At 39.5% G+C, this 18,932-nt stretch overlaps 1 protein-coding gene across 1 annotated transcript; it reads right to left on the bottom strand.

Annotated features, from left to right (window-relative positions):
- Nucleotides 1-13,079: 13,079 nt before the first annotated feature.
- On the bottom strand, nt 13,080-14,366 carry LOC143876662 (uncharacterized). Its single transcript, XM_077378349.1, has one exon. It carries the CDS (start codon nt 14,301-14,303, stop codon nt 13,380-13,382), a length of 924 nt encoding a protein of 307 aa, XP_077234464.1. The 5' UTR covers nt 14,304-14,366; the 3' UTR covers nt 13,080-13,379.
- Nucleotides 14,367-18,932: the final 4,566 nt, after the last annotated feature.

Below are 18,932 nucleotides of genomic sequence, written 5' to 3'. Positions count from 1 at the left end.
GGCGTATCAGTAAGGTATCTAACATTTGGTATCATAGCAACTAACACGTCCCGTGTTCTAGTCACTGAAGGGGCGACCTGTGGAGAGGACTACCTAGTAAGGGCTACCTAGTAAAAAGAAAAGCTAGAGTGAAAGCCACCAGAGTGAAGTTGCCACAGAGCGGGCGACCTGTGGAAATGGCTACCTGGAAAAAATGCCAAAGTGAAAGTCGTCACAGAGTGGCATGGTGGTATGTTACGGTCTTAAGTGGGGGCCCGCCTAGGTATGGGACTGGGTGGGACCCAGCCTGGTATGGGACAGGTTTAAAGGGCCTTGCCTAACGCGTTCCATCAACTCTGGAGCTGTTGGCGTATTGGTAAGGTACCTAAAATTGTCACGTATGGAGTCCAAAATCTCCCAAGACGAAGCCATGGTGCAGGATCGACTGCTTTGATACCAATTGATACATGTGTAATTTTCCAAAGATCAAATATTGGATGAAGTGGCTAAATTCGAGGATAGCCTTGCCTCTTTTTGGCTAAATTCGAGGATAGCCTTGCCTCTTTTTGGCTAAATTCAAGGATAGCCTTGCCTCAACATTCCTTTTGGGATTAAACTTCTTGGATTGGCCATCCAGGATATCACTTCCATTTAAATACTTAAAATGTAGTTGCAAGTTACAATAACCACCCTCCTTTCAACTACACAAGACAGACACATCACATAGTAGTTATTCTCTACAATAACTACTAACTTTTAAACCATACACATAAAACAACTACTTACAATGACACAACATATAACTAATTAATTAACCATGTATCTAATACAATAATAACATTAACTGCCATGCCATGTTTGTCCCACACATGCACGTATCAAATTTTCTTTGCAGCGTTGAGATACGGTAAAATGTGAATTGTTTGATTTTCCAACTTGGCTTTTGCTTAAGTTTCCCATTTCTCTGACCACTTCATCCCATATCATTTGTATCCGAGAATGGGGAGTGTGTAGAGCCAAGTCAAAGCACGCAACCTCTGCGCTCCGGCTCCATTCTAAAAGTGAAGCCGCCGTCGAATAAGCCGGAATCTGTCTTACCAAGCTTCGAGAACTTTTCTGGGAATTTCCACGTAGGACAAAACTACGTCGGCGCACCTTACCCTCGTCAGTTGCATTGAGTCCAACTACGTAGACGATGATTACATACTAAAATATTCATGGTCTTTAGTCTTTACTTCTCTGGACACTACCCTCTTTGGATTGCAAGAATTTTCTAGAAAAAGTATCGAAAGGAAAATATTTCTAAAATTTCTTACAAAACACTGCATAAGATAACTTGAACCAATCTTATTCAATTCATGTTTAGAGGGATCTTCAATTTATTATAATATCCCTCTTCATGCAAAGAAAAAAAAAATTTCCTCGGAAATATTTTTCTTGTGGTTGAAATCATGTGATCAAGGTGGGGCCAATGACAATGGGTAGGACTCGTGTTTGCCAACCAAATCAACGGCCTTGATGATGTCTACAGACTCTACATTGCATCTGTGGGGACCAAAAGTGATTCTTAAGAACACATCCCAACCCTCTAAGAACATTAGAGGGGTGGTCATTTGCAGGGGTGTTCTGGTAAATGAGGTAAAACAGAGGAGAAATGACCCCTACTTATCTTTCTTTATGTTGCAAGGTTTCTAGAAGGCAAGTACACGTTTATATCCATGTTAAAGTAATACAACTAAAATTGTATATTATATGGTTTTCTTTGTGACATGGAAAGGACGAACTTCCTCGGACTTTCAACAAGTTTAGTCAGATGCTGATGCCAAAAAATAATACTTTTTAATGGAAACACTAGACATTAAGTTTAGGTCAAGTTTAGCAGCCAGGAAAGCCCATGAAATATTAAGTTATCAAGGGGCTGGAAAGGGACCAGCAGGGTAGGAGAGGAAGAGAATTGAGAGGACATGAGTAATGTGAGGGTAAGAAGAAGTGACTGAAAATTAACGATAAGAAAAACTTTATTCAGAATAAAGTTTGGGAAGTGATAACTCGACTCCCAAATATCTTAAATCGACCCCACATGTGTCTCTCTCTCTCCTGTTTCTCTTTCTAAGAGGAGAGTTAGAGAGAAAGACACATGGGGAGTTGATTTAAGATATATGGGGGTCGATTTATCACCGCCTAAAGTTTTTGTTTTCCTATTTCTCTGCTAGTTCGAATTATCTCCTCAACCATGCCCTCTTACCTCTGTCCCAGCACTTGGCACACTGATATAGCCTGGAAAATAATTTATTGTTGCCAAACATATGGCCTTATTCACGTATCCTAATGTTCCAAATTTTATTTTTAATAAAAAATAAAGATATTACCCCCCCCCCCCCACCCCCCCTGAAATCAGGCGTAGCATGCATTCTAATTAGAGAAAAGAGTTTCTACACCCTATATAATTTATCTACACCCTACGCTTAAAATACAGTAGGGGCCACATTGTTTAGGTGATCCAAACCATTCATTTGATAGGCCCTCACATAGATAGTGTGTGCCCAAAAAATCAGCTCCATATGATCATTTCAACCCTTTGATTTGTGGAGGTAAAAATGGACGGTATATACGTTCACAAATCTGTCCATTTTTTTGCCTCCACAGTTCGAAGGGTTAGAATGATCCTATGGAATTGATTTTTTGGGCACACCCTATCTATTTGAGGGCCCATCAAATGAATGCTTTGGACCACTCAAACAATCCGCCCCACTGTATTTTAAGCCTAGGGTGTAGATAAGTTATCTAGACCAGGGTGTAAAAACTCTTTTCTCTTCTAATTATAGACATACAATACATAAGTAGTAAAAAGTAATTATTCATTTATCAATGGTTAATTAAGTATATGTTCGGGTCACATGCTCCTGTGGTCCCAACGTAGAGCAGAGGTTCAACCCATGCTCACCAACCAAATTCTATCAATATTATTTATGATCAGAACCTTACAAAGTTCCCTCATATTAAGGAAAAGTCAAGTTTTCATTAGCTCATTGGATTTGATTTGCTTGTGCAATTTGAACACGACATGGAGGCATTTGATAGTGATGACACGCAAATGTGGTAGGGGCCCAGGTATACTGTGTCATCCTGTTTCTCGGGGTTTATGGTTTTGTGTGACACAGAAGACAAGGGCCAAATTAATATCCTTAAATAAGGTTCAAGAAGAAGTGATTTATATCGATAATAGAAAATAAGTTATCTCTAAGACAAGATCATTTATGTATTTTTAAGTCAAACGATCTATTACTCTACTTGATGTACAATTTATTCGAGAACCGAAATGGCTTTTTAGATGCATATATTAGCCATCCATAAGCAAGAGTTAGTACAATAATTTAACTTCTAAAAATTATCATACTAAGGCCCTATTTGGATTGCAGGAAATTATTTGGAAGAGTTTGGATTGGAAGAATATTTCTAAATTTTCCTTTTTTTGCAAATAACCAGGGATAACTTGAACCAACTCTATTCAATTTTTACTTTGAAAGGTTCAATTTATTATAATTGTTGGAGTGTAATTTTTAAAAAAATCCAAATTTAACACCCTAATATTTTGGATGAACTGATGGGGGTCTGCCTAACCCCAATTTGTTACTCTTTATTTAACTAAATTTAATACGGAACTTACCTCCGGCCATGACAATTAGAGTTGAAGATCATGAAGCCCTTGAGCTTTGGCGAATCACGAACACAAACACAATCTCCACTGCACTACGAACAAGAGAAGAGAGATCTTTTAATCTGTAGAAGGCCTTAGGGCTCGATCAATGGAATCGCAGGCACAATTTTCCTCTTAGGTTATGGACCATCTTTATGATGGAACGTTAGCTATAATGTATGGGCTTGTTTCCATCGAACGACACCCATATTTATAGATTTTGGTACACACGAATTTGTGTCCTTCCTCACTTCAACCAGTCACGTGTTTTAGAATTTCAAAACACTTGGGATTTATCCCTAGGACTCCCTTTGTGAATAGAAAACAAAGTGAAGTAAAATAAAGCCAACGTTTTTCTCTTAAAGTGGGTCCGACCAATGTGGGCCACACTGAAAACGCCAACACAGTGCCTACCAAAAAAAGCCTAAGATTTTGTAGTAATTAGTTGTTTCACATGGTATCACAGCTATTGCCCCAGTCCTTGATGATAAAAATCCATGTGTAAGAACAACCCAAGAGAGGCATGACACGTGAGGGTAGGGCTGGCAATTTCACCCGGAAAAGCAGGGATCTGCCCCGCTCCGCCCCGCTTGGGGAGGGGATTCCCCGATTTGAGTGGGGAAGGGGAAGGGGATTTAAAAAATTCTCCGGTGCGGGGAAGGGGAGGAAAAGGGGATGGAGTTGGCCTCGCCCCGCCCCGCTCCGCCCCGCCCCGCATTAATGCCATTTTTTTCTTGTATTTTTTTAAGTGTTTCTTTTTTTTTTGGGAAAACTACTAGAAACCCCTTGGATCAAAACATATCTACAAGATTCTCCCAAAATTTTCATAATTTCCATTAGTACAGTTTTGTCTCTGAAATAGCTTTTTATGTTTTCTTTTACCCATAATCCATTGGGCATTGTCCCTCATTATATTAGTATATTACCCTTAGAAATTCCTAAAATCTCTCCATCGAACCATCACTGTAAGGCAACATTAAATTCTTTGAAAATCTCCCTCCCCCAAATAAAGGTAACTTATCTCTGATGAGTGATGAGAATTTATATGGTGTGCGCTCGTATAGTCCATTATTTTTTAAAAAGTAACGTATGGGCTACACCATAGGATGATCCAAACCGTCCATTTGATAGGCTACAATTTAAAAGTACTTTACAGGCCACACCATAGATCATCCAAACCGTCCATTTGATGGGCCACAACGTAAATAGATTGTGGCCCAAAAATCATTTCCATAGGATGATTGCAACCCTCTGATCTATAGAAGGTACCATAATATGCAATTCCTCTATAGATCAGAGGGTTGGGATTATCCTATGGAAATGATTTTCGGGCCACAACCTATTTACGTTGTGGCCCATCAAATGGACAGTTTGGATTATCCTACAATGTGCCCATCAAGTGGAAGGTTTGGATCATCCTATGCCTATGGTAGTATGGTGTGCCCATGAAATGGACGGTTTGGATCTTCCTATGGTGTGGCACGTACAGTACTTTTTGGCAAGTGGGATTGGGAATTAGGGATCTGCTAGGGACTATTGATCAATTAAATGAATCTGAGAGCAACCACCTTTGTCCCCATGTTAATAAAATGAATAAGACAAAATCTTAGCCTATGTGGGTTGTGTGGCTACTCTCACATGCAACAGCCAAGCTGCGACATGCCTGAAGTGATTGTCCCTAGCAAATCTTTAGTTTTAAACCTAACATTTAGCAAAGTAAAGTGAGTGTCCCCGAAGGGTGCGGGGCGGGAAAGGGGAGGGGATGGGGATTAGATATTCCCCGTGGGAGGGGAGGGGGAGGGGGAAAATTCCCCGCAGAGGGGAAGGAGTAGGGGAGCCCAACATCCGGCCCTGACCCGCCCCGTTGCCAGCCCTACCTGAGGGGCGAGTGTTGAAGTATAAATGAATAAATAACAGCAACTCTAACATCATAAGCTTTTGGAGAAATTGGTTGTTTCACAATAATATCCCTCTAAATTAAGCATAATCCTAACATTTCCCTCCAAATCCTGGAAATTAAGAAAAAAAATTGAAGTACAAAATTTTTATGTCGGAAATGTTTTTTTCTTGCAATCCAAACAAAGCCCTTGGGGAAATAGTGAAATCATATATTTGCCCTATTTTCTTCCCTATGCCCCAGGGAAGGAATGAATATATCAATTCACTTCCACTAAGTTGATACTTATGTCAACTTTTTTGACATTTGTGTAAGTCTAACAGCATGACTGTTTTAGAGCAGAAAAATCATGATTTTAAAAGTGATATTCTAAGGACAATTTCATATAAAAAAGTTACCTTTTATCATTTGGGGACTTTTGAAAATATTTTTCAAAAGGTTAGACTTTTTGACCATTTCATAAATTTTCAATGACTAGTTGGGAAATATTTTGCGGATTCGGGAATTCTTAGGCCAAAATCCCTTGTAAAGAAGAAATGAAATTTAGTGTGTCTCTATGCGAGCTAGTACTAAAAGAGAGATGATATACCCACATGCTTGTTTTTTAATTTACTGTGCACAGCCTTTAACTACAAAAAAAATTGTATGCATACAGTCTCATTTGCATGCAAATAATTTATGCTACACGTAAAGGGAAAATTTGGGTGACTCCTTAGATTATTTAAAACCTTATAATTGTTTATTTAAATAAATAAATTTCTCATAACAATTAAATACCTTGTAGATATACATTTTTATAGCTATTTAATAATTAAAAAACAATTTCTTTCTCATAAAATTATAATCGTAGCAGTGCCTTTTTTCTTCCATGAATAACGTGGTGTGCTGTTTTCTTGTGGCTATGAAAGTTTTGCAATTAATCTCATTTAAATCGTTTAGGTGAGGACAGTTCTAACGTCTTTCATTGTCATTGAAAATCAATTAGGCAATGTGAGTGTCAATATATAAGAAAAGAGCGCTGAAAGTCGCCGCATGTGGGATCATATTGGAATTGATCAGGTGTGGAGTCCAAAAATCTTGAAAGTGGTTGTCCTCACTCCATATTCCACCACATGTCTAAGTTTTCTTCTTTTCTACAAACATGGTTATGGGATTAGAAAGGAAAGCAGCTATTTACGCATCTCTAAACATCTAAGATTATGTTGGTCTATTCGATTTTACCTTCTTATATACTGAACGATTTTATTTGAGAAGAGTAGCATGCCTCTAATTTTCCAGGTGCAACACCTACCACTGAACTAAATGGCCATTTGAATACATTGATTCTATAGTCCAGGATTTTAAAATCCTAGATTTTACAAGCTAAAACCTGAATTTTAGAAAGGAACTGTTGCAGCAAGAACCTGATGCTAGAAATCCAGGACACCACTCAAAGCAAACAATGACAAGTAGCCTCCGGCAGCCCACGGATTAACCCAAACGAGTGTATGCAACAACACAAGTATGTGGTGAAAGAAAGAATGAAACAAGAGACACAAGAGATTTATATGGTTCGGCACTTGGCCTACTCCGTGGGCAATCCGACAAGTAGAAATTCACTATGAACAGTGAAAAATTACAAACAAGGGTAAAAAAAAAACCCCAACAACACTCTCTTCCTTCCAACCTTAAGAAACAAGCCCCCCCCAACCTAAAGATAAAAGTCATCTTTTGTGATCTTATAAAACACATTCCAAGAATGACCCAACACTTCTACCTTAGTTTATGAAACATTTCTCTAATTGTTCTTTACTGGCAAGTATATCTTCAAAAATGTGTCTTATAAAACGAAGCGTCTCACAATGTAGCTATCAAAACAAATGATGCTCTCTCACTCTTAATTCTCAATCTATTTATAAACCACTTAAGACCAGAAACTAACGAGGCCCCTTGTTGGAAATAGCAAAACCGGCCGCTCCCAAAATTTCTAGCAAAAAGGGACACACAGTAAAAGCTTGTCAAACTCTACTATACGATATATCTAAAGCCAGCACTTAGACTGAGACGTGTTAAAACTTAAAACTTCCAAATTCCTCGTCTAATCCACAGTGGACTCCACAAGAGCAACACTCCCGTGTAGATGTCACAGCACAGCACACCTTCAATCAACATCTGGGAACGATGGGACCCACATATGTTCAGTTGAAAATCCATGCAATATCCGAGTAGGTCCCATCATTTCCACACACATGTTGGTACATTCTATTTGGAACCCAACTGGTGGGACCCACTACTATTGATGGGTCACATTCTAAAAATTGTCCCAACCGGACAATCATGATAGTTAAATCAAAGGTCTCCCACTCATTGAAAATTTCTAATTTAACCATTTATCCATGTCGGCAATTGGATGGCTAGGATTTTCACATCCAAAGTGAACCCCGCAGGATTACAGATTCCAGAGACAAAATGCCACGTGTACAGATTCAAGATATGACATACGGCCTTAGTCACAATCTGCGCCACTGTATTTTAAGCATAGGGTGTAGATAAGTTATCTAGACCAGGGTGTAAAAAGTAAAAACTCTTTTCTCTTCTAATTATAGATATACAATACATAAGTAGTAAATAGTAATTAGTCATTTATCAATGATTAATTAAGTATATGTTCGGGTCACATGCTCCTGTGGTCCCAACGTAGGGCACAGGTTCAACCCATGCTCACCAACCAAATTCTATCAATATTGTTTATGATCAGAACCTTACGAAGTTCCCTCAAGTCTTCATTAGCTTATTGGATTTGATTTGCTTGTGCAATTTGAACACGACATGGAGGCATTTGATAGTGATGACACACAGATGTCGTAGGGCTCACGTATACTGTGTCATCCTGTTTCTCTGGGTTTATGGTTTTGTGTGACACACCTATCGCTTAATATTTATTATGAGAAAACAGTTCCTACACATATGTGTAGAGAGTTCTCTACACACTAGCTTAAAATACAGTGGGGGCCCACATTGTTTGGGTGATCCAAGTCATCCATTTTAAATGCCCTCACATAGATAGGATGTCTACAAAAAATCAGATCCATAGGATCATCCCAACCCTACGATTTGTGGAGGTAAAATGGATGTTTTTAAACCTTCACAAATTAGTCCATTTTTTGCCTCCACAGTTCGAATGGTTAGGATGATCCTATGGATCTGATTTTTTGTGGACACCCTATCTATGTGAGGGCCTTAAAAATGAATGGTTTGGATCACCCAAATAATGTGGCCCCCACTGTATTTTAAGCTAGTGTGTAGATAACTTATCTACACATATGTGTAGGAACCGTTTTCTCATTTATTATTTAAAACAAGTAAAGATGGCATGGATTAAATTAATGTCCTTAAATAAGGTTCAAGAAGATGTGATTTATATCGATAATAGAAAATAATTTATCTCTAAGACAAGATCATTTATGTAATTCGTCAGTGAGGCAATAGTGGTGTTAATTGCATTCTAAGTCAAAACGATCTATTACTGTACTTGATCTACGATTTATTCGAGAACCGAAATGGCTTTTTAGATGCATTTATTAGTCATCCACAAGCAAGAATTGGTACAATAATTTAACTTCTAAAAATTATCATACTAAGGCCCTATTTGGATTGCAGGAAATTATTTGGAAGAGTTTGGAAAGGAAGAATATTTCTAAATTTTCCTTTTTTGCAAATAACTAGGGATAACTTGAACCAACTCTATTCAATTTTTACTTTGAAAGGTTCAATTTATGATAATTGTTGGAGTGTAATTTTTAAATAAATCCAAATTTAACACCCTAATATTATGGATGAACTGATGGGGGTCTGCTTAACCCCAATTTGTTACTCTTTATTTAACTAAATTTAATACGGAACTTACCCCCGGCCATGACAATTAGAGTTGAAGATCACGAATCCCTCGAGCTTTGGCGAACCACGAACACAAACACAATCTCCACTGCACTACGAACAAGAGAAGAGAGATCTTTTAATCTGTAGAAGGCCTTAGGGCTCGATCAATGGAATCGCAGGCACAATTTTCCTCTTAGGTTATGGACCCTCTTTATGATGGAACTTTAGCTATAATGTATGGGCTTGTTTCCATCGAACGACACCCATATTTATAGATTTTGGTACACACGAATTTATGTCCTTCCTCACTTCAACCAGTCACGTGTTTTAGAATTTCAAAGCACTTGGGATTTATCCCTAGGACTCCCTTTGTGAATAGAAAACAAAGTGAAATAAAAAAAAAAGCCAACGTTTTTCTCTTAGACTTTTGACCATTTCATAAATTTTCAATGACTAGTTGGGAAATATTTTGCGGATTTGGGAATTCATAGGCCAAAATCCCCTGTAAAGAAGAAATGAAATTTACCGTATGTCTTAATGTGAGCGAGTACTAAAAGAGAGATGATATGCCCGCTCGCTTGTTTTTAAATACCTACAATACCCTGTAGATATACATTTTTATAGCTATTTAATAATTACAAAACAATTTCTTTCTCATAAAATTATAATTGTAGAAGTGCCCTTTTTTTTCATGAATAACGTGGTGTGCTGTTTTCTTGTGGCTATGAAAGTTTTGCAATTAATCTCATTTAAATCGTTTAGGTGAGGACAGTTCTAACGTCTTTCATTGTCATTGAAAATCGATTAGGCAATGTGAGTGCCAATATTTTAAAAAAAGGGCGCTGAAATTCGTCGCATGTGGGATCATACTGGAATTGATCAGGTGTGGAGTCCAAAACTCTAGAAAGTGATTGTCCTTAATGCTCTGTTTGGTTGCTGGTAGATGTTGGGAGGATTTGGAGAAGAAGAAGTCAAAGGGAGATTAAAAGCAAATCAAAAGGCAATTAGTTAACGGGGAGATTGTGAGTAAATCTAAAAAATGGTGTTTGGTTTGGCAAAGATTTGCCACTACCTAATAAAACTAGACCTGGCAAAAAGTGACCCGGACCCGCGGTCTACCCGGCCCGCCCGTAAATTATGGGTCTGGGTCACCAATCCGTGACCCGTTTGAAATTGACCCGCGGGTTCACTCGGCCCGTTTGAAATTGTCATAATTTTGTAATTTTCTTTGCAGTTTTTTCGGTAATTGTTATATGTTTGTACATCCTTTTGGTGTTTTTTCATAATTTTCCTACTTTGCTTCTATTTTTCTGTAATTTTTCATTTAAAACTTAGTACTTCTACCACAAATCCGTATTGATTACTATTTTTTGCTATTATGTTTTTGCTAGCCACCTTTGCACCCATGTTACTTCTGTCAATCTTTGCATCAAAAGATGGACCACAAGCCGACAAGTGGCCTCGGCGAAGGTGGCTAGCAAATTCCTATACAAAAAAAAAAGATTTGCCCAAGAATTTCTCCCATTTTTTCTTCATTTTGGAGAAATGTCTTGAGGGAGTTTAGAGGGTTCCACGTCAGCAGACAAAGGCCCGACAACCCCAGTGGTCAAACTCCCCATTTTTGCTAAATTACAAACCAAATAGCTTTAAGCAAATCAGTAAAATAACATTCCCTAATATTTGTCTCAAAAAAAGGAAACCAAACAGAGCATAAGGGTGTCAATTTTGGCTTTGGCTCAGAAGCTCGCTCGAGCTCGGCTCGAATCCTTAACGAGCCGAGCCCGAGCTAGGCCTGGCTTGGCTTGTTAAGAATTTAATACACACACACACACACACACACACACACACACACACACACACACACACACTAAAAGGGTTGTCCAGGGAGTGAAAAGGAGAGGCAAAATATGTCACTTCTTTTTTGGAACCCCATTTGTTACTTGGACCACCCCTCGTAGTGTAAAAAGAGTAGTCCAATTACATTAGATAGGACTGTCTAGGGAAGATGAGGGGTGTGAACTTAATATAACCCAAGGTCGATAAGGCATGTGAGCCTGGCCGAGCCCGAGCCGAGTTTTTGAGCTTAACGAGCCGAGCCAAGCCTGGCCAATCTTGGCTCGGCTCGGCTCGGCTCGTTTACACCCCTAGTTGTCCTCAGTCCATATTCCACCACATGTCTAAGTTTTCTTCTTTTCTACAAACACGATTATGGGATTAGAAAGGAAAGCAGTTATTTACGCATCTCTAAACATCTAAGATCATGTTGGTCTATTCGATGTTACCTCCTTATATACTGCACGATTTCATTTGAGAAGAGTGGCATGCCTCTAATTTTCCAGGTGCAGCATCGATCACTAAACTAGATGACCATTTGAATACATTGATTTTATAGTCCAGGATTTTAAAATCCTAGATTTTACAAGCTAAAACCTGAATTTTAGAAACGAATTGTTGCAGCAAAAACCTGATGCTAGAAATCCATGACACTACTCAAAGCAGACAATGGCAAGTACCCTCCGACGGCCCACGGAATTAGCCCAAACAAGTGTATGCAACAACAGAAGTATGTGGTGAAATAAAGAAAGAAACAAGAGACATAAGAGATTCATATGGCTCGGCACTTGGCCTACTCCGTGGGCAATCCGACAAGTAGAAATTCACTATGAACAATAGAAAATTATAGACAAGGGTAAAAAATCTTCTTCCTTCAACCCAAGCAAGAACAAAAACCTTCTTCCCAAGGTCTTCACAACCCCCAAAACACCATAAAAGAAGCCTAATAACCTTGGATCAAAGCCCTAGCAAGATTAGAAGAAGAAAAAACCCTTGGAGAGAGAACGACCTAACACTTCTACCTTATTTTACTAAGCATTTCTCTAATTGTTCTTTACTGGCAAGTATATCTTCTAAAAAGCTATAACAGCCAATCAAAAATGTGTCTTATAAAACGAAGCGTGTCACAATGTCGCTATCAAAACAAATGATGCTCTCTCTCGCTCTCAAATCTCAATCTATTTATAAACCACTTAAGAGCAGAAGCTAACGAAGCCCCTTGTTGCAAATAGTAAAACCGGCCGCGCCCAAAATTTCTAGCAAAAAGGGACACATAGTAAAAGCCTGTAAAACTCTACTATATGATATATCTAAAGCCAGCACTTAGACTGAGACGTGTTAAAACGTAACACTTCCAAATTCCTCGTCTAATCCACAGTGGGCCCCACAAGAGCAACACTCCTGTGTAGATGTCACAGCACAGCACACCTTAAATCAACATCTAGGAACGATGGGACCCACATATGTTCAGTTGAAAATCCATGCAATATCCGAGTGGGTCCCATCATTTCCACACACATGTGGGTATATTGTATTTGGAACCCCACCTGGTGGGACCCACTACTATTGATGGGTCACAGTTTAAAAATTGTACCAACCGGACAATCATGATCGTTAAATCAGAGGTCTCCCACCCACTCATTGAATCCCATCCATTGAAAATTTCTAATTAACCATTTGTCCATGTCGGCAATTGGATGGCTAGGATTTTCACATCCAAAGGATTACATATTCCAGAGACAAAATGCCACGTGTACAGTGAAGATTGTGGCGGACAATCAAATTTTGGTTGACAAGGTGGGACTACCACGGGACTGCAGTCTAAAGGGCACTATCGTCATTTGATAAAACAAAGAGAAACAAAATCGTTAACTGCACCGAGTCCAAGTTCTTGAAGAAGATGGAATAACCCATAACAGGTTTTGAAGCCTTTCAGTTCTTTGGAGAATATACATAATTTTGTAGAACCTGATTCAAGTATTTGGTCCAAAACACCCCCCATGAATTTTAAAAATTATATTGTTGTACATGATTCAGGGTTCTCGACGAGGGTCTCAGCCCTTTAGCTGCTAGACGAGGAATCCGATATTAAACCCAGCCACGTGTCCACCGAATTCAACAAGAAGCGGGCCCCACAAACTCCCGGCCGCGATCGCAATCCAACTCTCTGGGACGGCTGATGGCACGGGGGCTCCAGATCCCATTCCGATCCAACGTATCAGAATCCTCCACGTGGAAATCCCTCTCGAATTCCACGTCATCAGAACTACGCCACGACCCCGCTCGCCTACCGGACGCGAACCGCTTCAACCCGGTCAAACCGGGCGGGTCAGACTGCGGTTCCGGTTCTTTCACCAGGATCTTTGCCCCAACCACTGGGATTTTATTACTGTTCGAATATCCCGCCGGAGATTCGTCATCACATTCCACGGCACCTCTGTGGCGGCAACCGAGCCGGAAAACCGCCAGGAAACTCGCCCAAAACGTCTTCTTTTCCGGCACCGGTTTTTCTTCCGTCGCCTTTTTCTGATCTTTCCTTCGCCTTCCTTTCTTCTTCTCCTTGGGCCTGACCCTACCAATACATGACACTTTGGGGGAGGCAGGCTCCATTTCCGTCACCACCGATTTCCCCGACTGTTTCGGGAAGATTCGAATACTCGCCGGCAGGTAACTCCGCCGGAGATGTTGACATAGTTGGCCGGAATCTGGAAGCTTCGGCAGACCGAGGATAGAGGCTTTGGACTTCGAATGAGAATAAAATCTCTGAGAGGCTGAACCCGAATTCGGACCCAAATTCGAATTCGAAATAGAATTAGAATTAGAATTCCCCCTTGTTGATTGTTTCCGCTCAAAGACGGCATTTCGATCTACCCAATCGATTTCTTCGTCTTTCCGTAGACGGAAAGACTCTGCCGGAAGGTCGGGAGCTTTGGCCGGAAAATCTGGATTTTCCGGCAGTGGCTCACCGTCGATTAGGGTTTCGCAGACGATTTTGCGGTCACCACCGCACATTAGGGTTTCGAGATCGACGTGTGGCATCGACTTTGTGTCTCAGTGCGTTCGTTGGTGAGAGAGGGAGAAAGATACGAAGAGAGGCCGATATTAGATGGCCTTTTATAGGCTGGAGAAAATAAAATAAAGTGGGTTTTGAGAATTTGGTGAAGGGAAATGATATATTCGGCCCTTTTTCTTCCTTGAGCTCACCCCCTTGCAGTGTAAAGGGCAGTCATAAATAGACTACAGGGGGCTGGCTGGGGAAGAAAAGGGGGCGCACGACCCTTTTTTGAAACACTGTTTGGCACTGACTTGCGTTGGTTTCACACGGTTTTATTTGATGGGGCGTGTGTGTGAAAATGACGGAAAGGAAACCTTCGAGAAAGAAAGAAAGGTGTGGGAAAAAAAGGACAAAAAGGAAAGCACTAGAGAAGGAATAGTCGAATGGAAGACCGCTTAGCATGAGACACGAGAAATCACCTCTCAGTCTCACTTATTTCTGGGCCCCACTTATTTTGATGTGAATGGTCAGGATTAGTCATCTAATGCTCCCTACATTTGGTTAACCAATGCTCCAAATGGGATTTTTGGTTAACCAATGCCCCAATTATTAGCAACGAGATATTCTTACGATGTCAATGCTATTTTGGCAACCAAACAAGGGGTTTAGCTGATATGGTACTCAAATCCCAAGCAAAACACCTAAGCCATCCCGAATTTTGCACAACCAAACAGACCCACCCATGTTTAGGATTCTACTTGAACGGAAACATGTCCCTGCACTTACAGCTTTAATGATTTTGGGACAAAGAGAGAGAGTTTTTTAATGGGTAATTTGAGAATGTAAAGTATCACAGAGCATGAAAAATGAGGGAAGTGAAATTGGGTAGAAAAAGTAGGGAGCATGACATAATTTAGGTGTTTTATCAGGGGTGTCATTGAAAAACCCCTTTACCAAATTAAGATTTAATTCATCAAAATTATGATTTTATGTTTGAAAATCTATACTTCAATTTGTATTTTTTGCAAGTTTAATACTTTCCAAATTACTATCTTAGTTTTCAAAATAGTGTGGACTTTTTCTTTATGCCAAAATTTTTAGATGCTCATGGAGATTAATTTATATTTAATAATGGAGAAGTCATAATCTGTGTTTTTCTTCTTGTAATAATGAAGATTAAGAAAAGCAACAAGATCACAAGCTATGGCTTTGTCTACCTAAATAAAGCTAAAGCCACCTTCGCTGGAAGAAATGCTATTTATTTATTATGGAATTGCTAGCCACCATCACAAAATGCATTTCGCGGCTGGTCTGTCGCATGTCAGACCAGCCACCCGTGAATTGAATGGAACTTTTGTCTCCATTCACGGGTGGCTGGTCTGACATGCGACAGACCAGCGGCGAAATGCATTTTCTATAGATCCATATTAGGGAATTGCTTTAGTAGTTTAGGTAAGCTGTGGTTTCGCCGTGCTTGCTTCTCACATGGGGTGATCCCACTCCACCTGCTGTGCACCAACTAACGATGCAAGATCTTGACCGTTCAACAAGTGGGCCCGGACTTGCTATGACCTATTTTGAATCAGACTCTAATTACCCCATCAATGCATGTAAATGTGAACCATCTGTTTTTTCTGTCTTGGATTATCCGTTGATATATGATACTTTTTTGTCTATAATGGGACCCACAAGAAGAATGGTTAAGAATTCTTACATGCGCCAGTACTATATCCACTAGTTTTATGTTGTGTAAGCCCGTCTGGTCCAGTATTTTCCAAAAAAAATAATGGAGGGCACACACCATAGGATGATTCAAACCGTCCATTTGATGGGCCACAATGTAAATTGGTTGTGCCCAAAAATCGTTTCCATAAGATGCTCATAGCCCTCCGATCCATAGAGGAACTTCATATTTGGGAAACCCCTACAGATCGGAGGGTCGGGATCATGCTTATGGAAATCATTTTTGGAGCATAACCTATTTATGTTGCAGCCCATCAAATGGACGGTTTGAATCATCCTATGGTGTGGGCAATACAGTACTTGTTGAGAAGGGAGCCTGTGTGGCTGCTCTCTCATGCAACACTCGTTCCGTGAAATCCCTTATGCAGTGGTCCCTAGCAAATTCCTCTATTATAAGGAATTCCCCTCTTCATGGAAAGAAAAGATTTCTCAAGAAATTTTGTTTCCCTTGATCAGAAATATAGGGCAGTGATATCCCCCCCCCCCCCCCCCCCCTCCCTAACAGATACTGTTAGGATATATGAAGGAGGGGGGGAGATGCAACCGTTAACTCCAAATGCTTTAAAAGTTAACAATTTCTGTTAAAGGAGGGGAAAATATCCATTAGAGAGGGGAAAATATCATTGCCCTAAATATAATTCTTGCAATTCAAATAGATAGGGCAGAATGGATCAAGTGGTTGAAGTCATCTGATCAATGTGGGACCGATGACAATGGGTAGGACATGTGTTTGCCATCCAAATTGGCTGCCTTGATGATGCCTGCATGGCATCTGTGGGGCCCAAAAATGACTGTTAATAAAGCATCCTATCCATCTCAATGGTTATTTGCAGTGGTGTTGTGGTGATTGAGATAAAACATGGGAGAAATGACACTTTTTTGTTTCTTTATGTACAGTAAGGTTTCTAGAAGGCAAGTACGCATTTATATTCATGTCAAATTAATACAACTACAATTATATATTATATGGTTTTCTTTGTGACAAGGAAAGGTCCAACTTTATCAGACTTTCAACTATTTTTACTCTGATGCTCATGCCTAAAAATAGTGTTTTTAAGGGAAAACAATAGATATTAAGTTCAGGACATATGATATGTGCCAGCCACAAAAGCTTTTTTCCCGAAAATATTAGTTTATCAAATGGTGGGAAAGGGGCGACGAGGGTTTGAGAGGACATAAGTGTGACGAGATGGTGAGAAGTGGCTGAAAAAATAAAGAAATTAAAGAAAAACTCTATTCAAAAATAGAGTTTTTATATTCCTTAATTTTCTGCCACTTTCAATCATCTCCTCACCCATGCTTTCTCAATTCTCCCCATCTCCCTACCTTTGTCTCAACACTTGGTATGCTAATATTCCATGGAAATTTTTTTTAAGGCCGGCAAACATGGCCTTAGCCACATATCCTAATAAAAATTCAATATATTACTCACCTCTGAAATCCAGTATGGTATCCTTTATACATATGAGGAAAATGATTGTGAGCTTGAAGCTCATATAGTTTATATGAGCTTGATGGCTCAAACACATGTGGGCCCACATTGTTAGGATGATCCAAAGCAATCATTTGAAAGGCCCTTACATAGATAGGGTGTGTGCAAAGAATCAACTCCATAGGATCATCTTAACCCATCCAAAAGTGAAGGGCAAAATCGACAGACACCATTCGCCACAAATCTGCCCATTTTTGCCCTTTGCTTTTGGAGGGGTTTGGATGATCCAATGGAGCTGATTTTTGGTAAACACCCTATCTGTGATGGAGCCTTACAAATGAATGGTTTGGATCACCACAAAAAATGTGGGACCCATGTGTTTGGCTCTCAAGCTCATATAAGCTATATGAGCTTCAAGCTCACAATAATTTTCCTCCCTCTCTCTCTCTCTCTCTCTCTCTCTCTCTATATATATATATATATATATATATATATATATATATATATATATATATAGAGAGAGAGAGAGAGAGAGGAAAGTGTTGGTGAGCTTAAGCTCACCAAACTTATGGTGAGCTTAAGCGCCAAATCACATTGGGGCTTACTTTGTTAGGATAATCCAAAGCATTCATTTGAAAGGCCCTTACATAGATGGGGTATATACCAAAAATCGGCTCCATAGGATTATCCTAACCCATCCATTTGTGAAGGTCAAAATGGACAGACATTATTTGTCCACAAATCTGCCCATTTTTGTCCTCCACAAATGAAGGGATTAGGATGATCCTATGAAGCTAATTTTTGGTACACACCCTATCTATGATAGGGCCTTGCAAATGAATGGTTTGGATCACCACAGAAAATATGGGACCCATATGATTGGTGAGCTTAACACTTTCCTTATATATATATATATATATATATAATAAATGATGAATTAAGTATAAGTTCGAGTCTCATGCTCCGTTGAGGGCACAGGTTCAACCCATACCAAACGAATTCTATCAATATTATTTAAGATAAGAAGCTTACAAAATTCCCTCGTAAAAGACAATTTTTATTAGCTCATTGGTTTTGTTTTGCATATGCAATCCGTGACGCACCCTGGCAGCATTTGATAGTGTGGACACGAACACATCATTGGAACCGCGAGCCCCACAGTTTAGCATCCTGTTTTCTTTGGAATTATGGTTTCGTATGACAAAGCCATTGCTGATTATTTAAATAGATTATTTTAACCTTTTTGTGAAGGGTTGAGATATAAAAAACATGTTTTATATGGAGAATAATCTCAGCCGTTCACATAAATGTGAAAGGCTGATTTTTGGGCTCGTGCCAGAGGTGAAACAAGCCTCTTCTTTAAAACAGGTGAAGATGTCATGCATTAAATTAATTTCCCTAAATAAGGTTCCAGATGATGTGATTTACGTGGATAGTGGAAAAATAATAAGGCAACTCATTTACATTATTATTATAGTCTATATCGAAGCGATAGTGG

This window comes from Tasmannia lanceolata, unplaced genomic scaffold, assembly GCF_043159265.1.
Source record: "Tasmannia lanceolata isolate RefF3 unplaced genomic scaffold, GAP_Taslan_0.1 ptg000005l, whole genome shotgun sequence".
Lineage (NCBI taxonomy): Eukaryota > Viridiplantae > Streptophyta > Magnoliopsida > Canellales > Winteraceae > Tasmannia > Tasmannia lanceolata.
Note: the sequence above shows the minus strand (reverse complement) of the source record. Positions and strands in the feature narration are given on the sequence as shown.

Bases quoted from the DNA above. Each gene is read 5' to 3' on its own strand.
- LOC143876662 (XM_077378349.1), bottom strand. From the start codon at position 14,303: ATGCCACACGTCGATCTCGAAACCCTAATGTGCGGTGGTGACCGCAAA.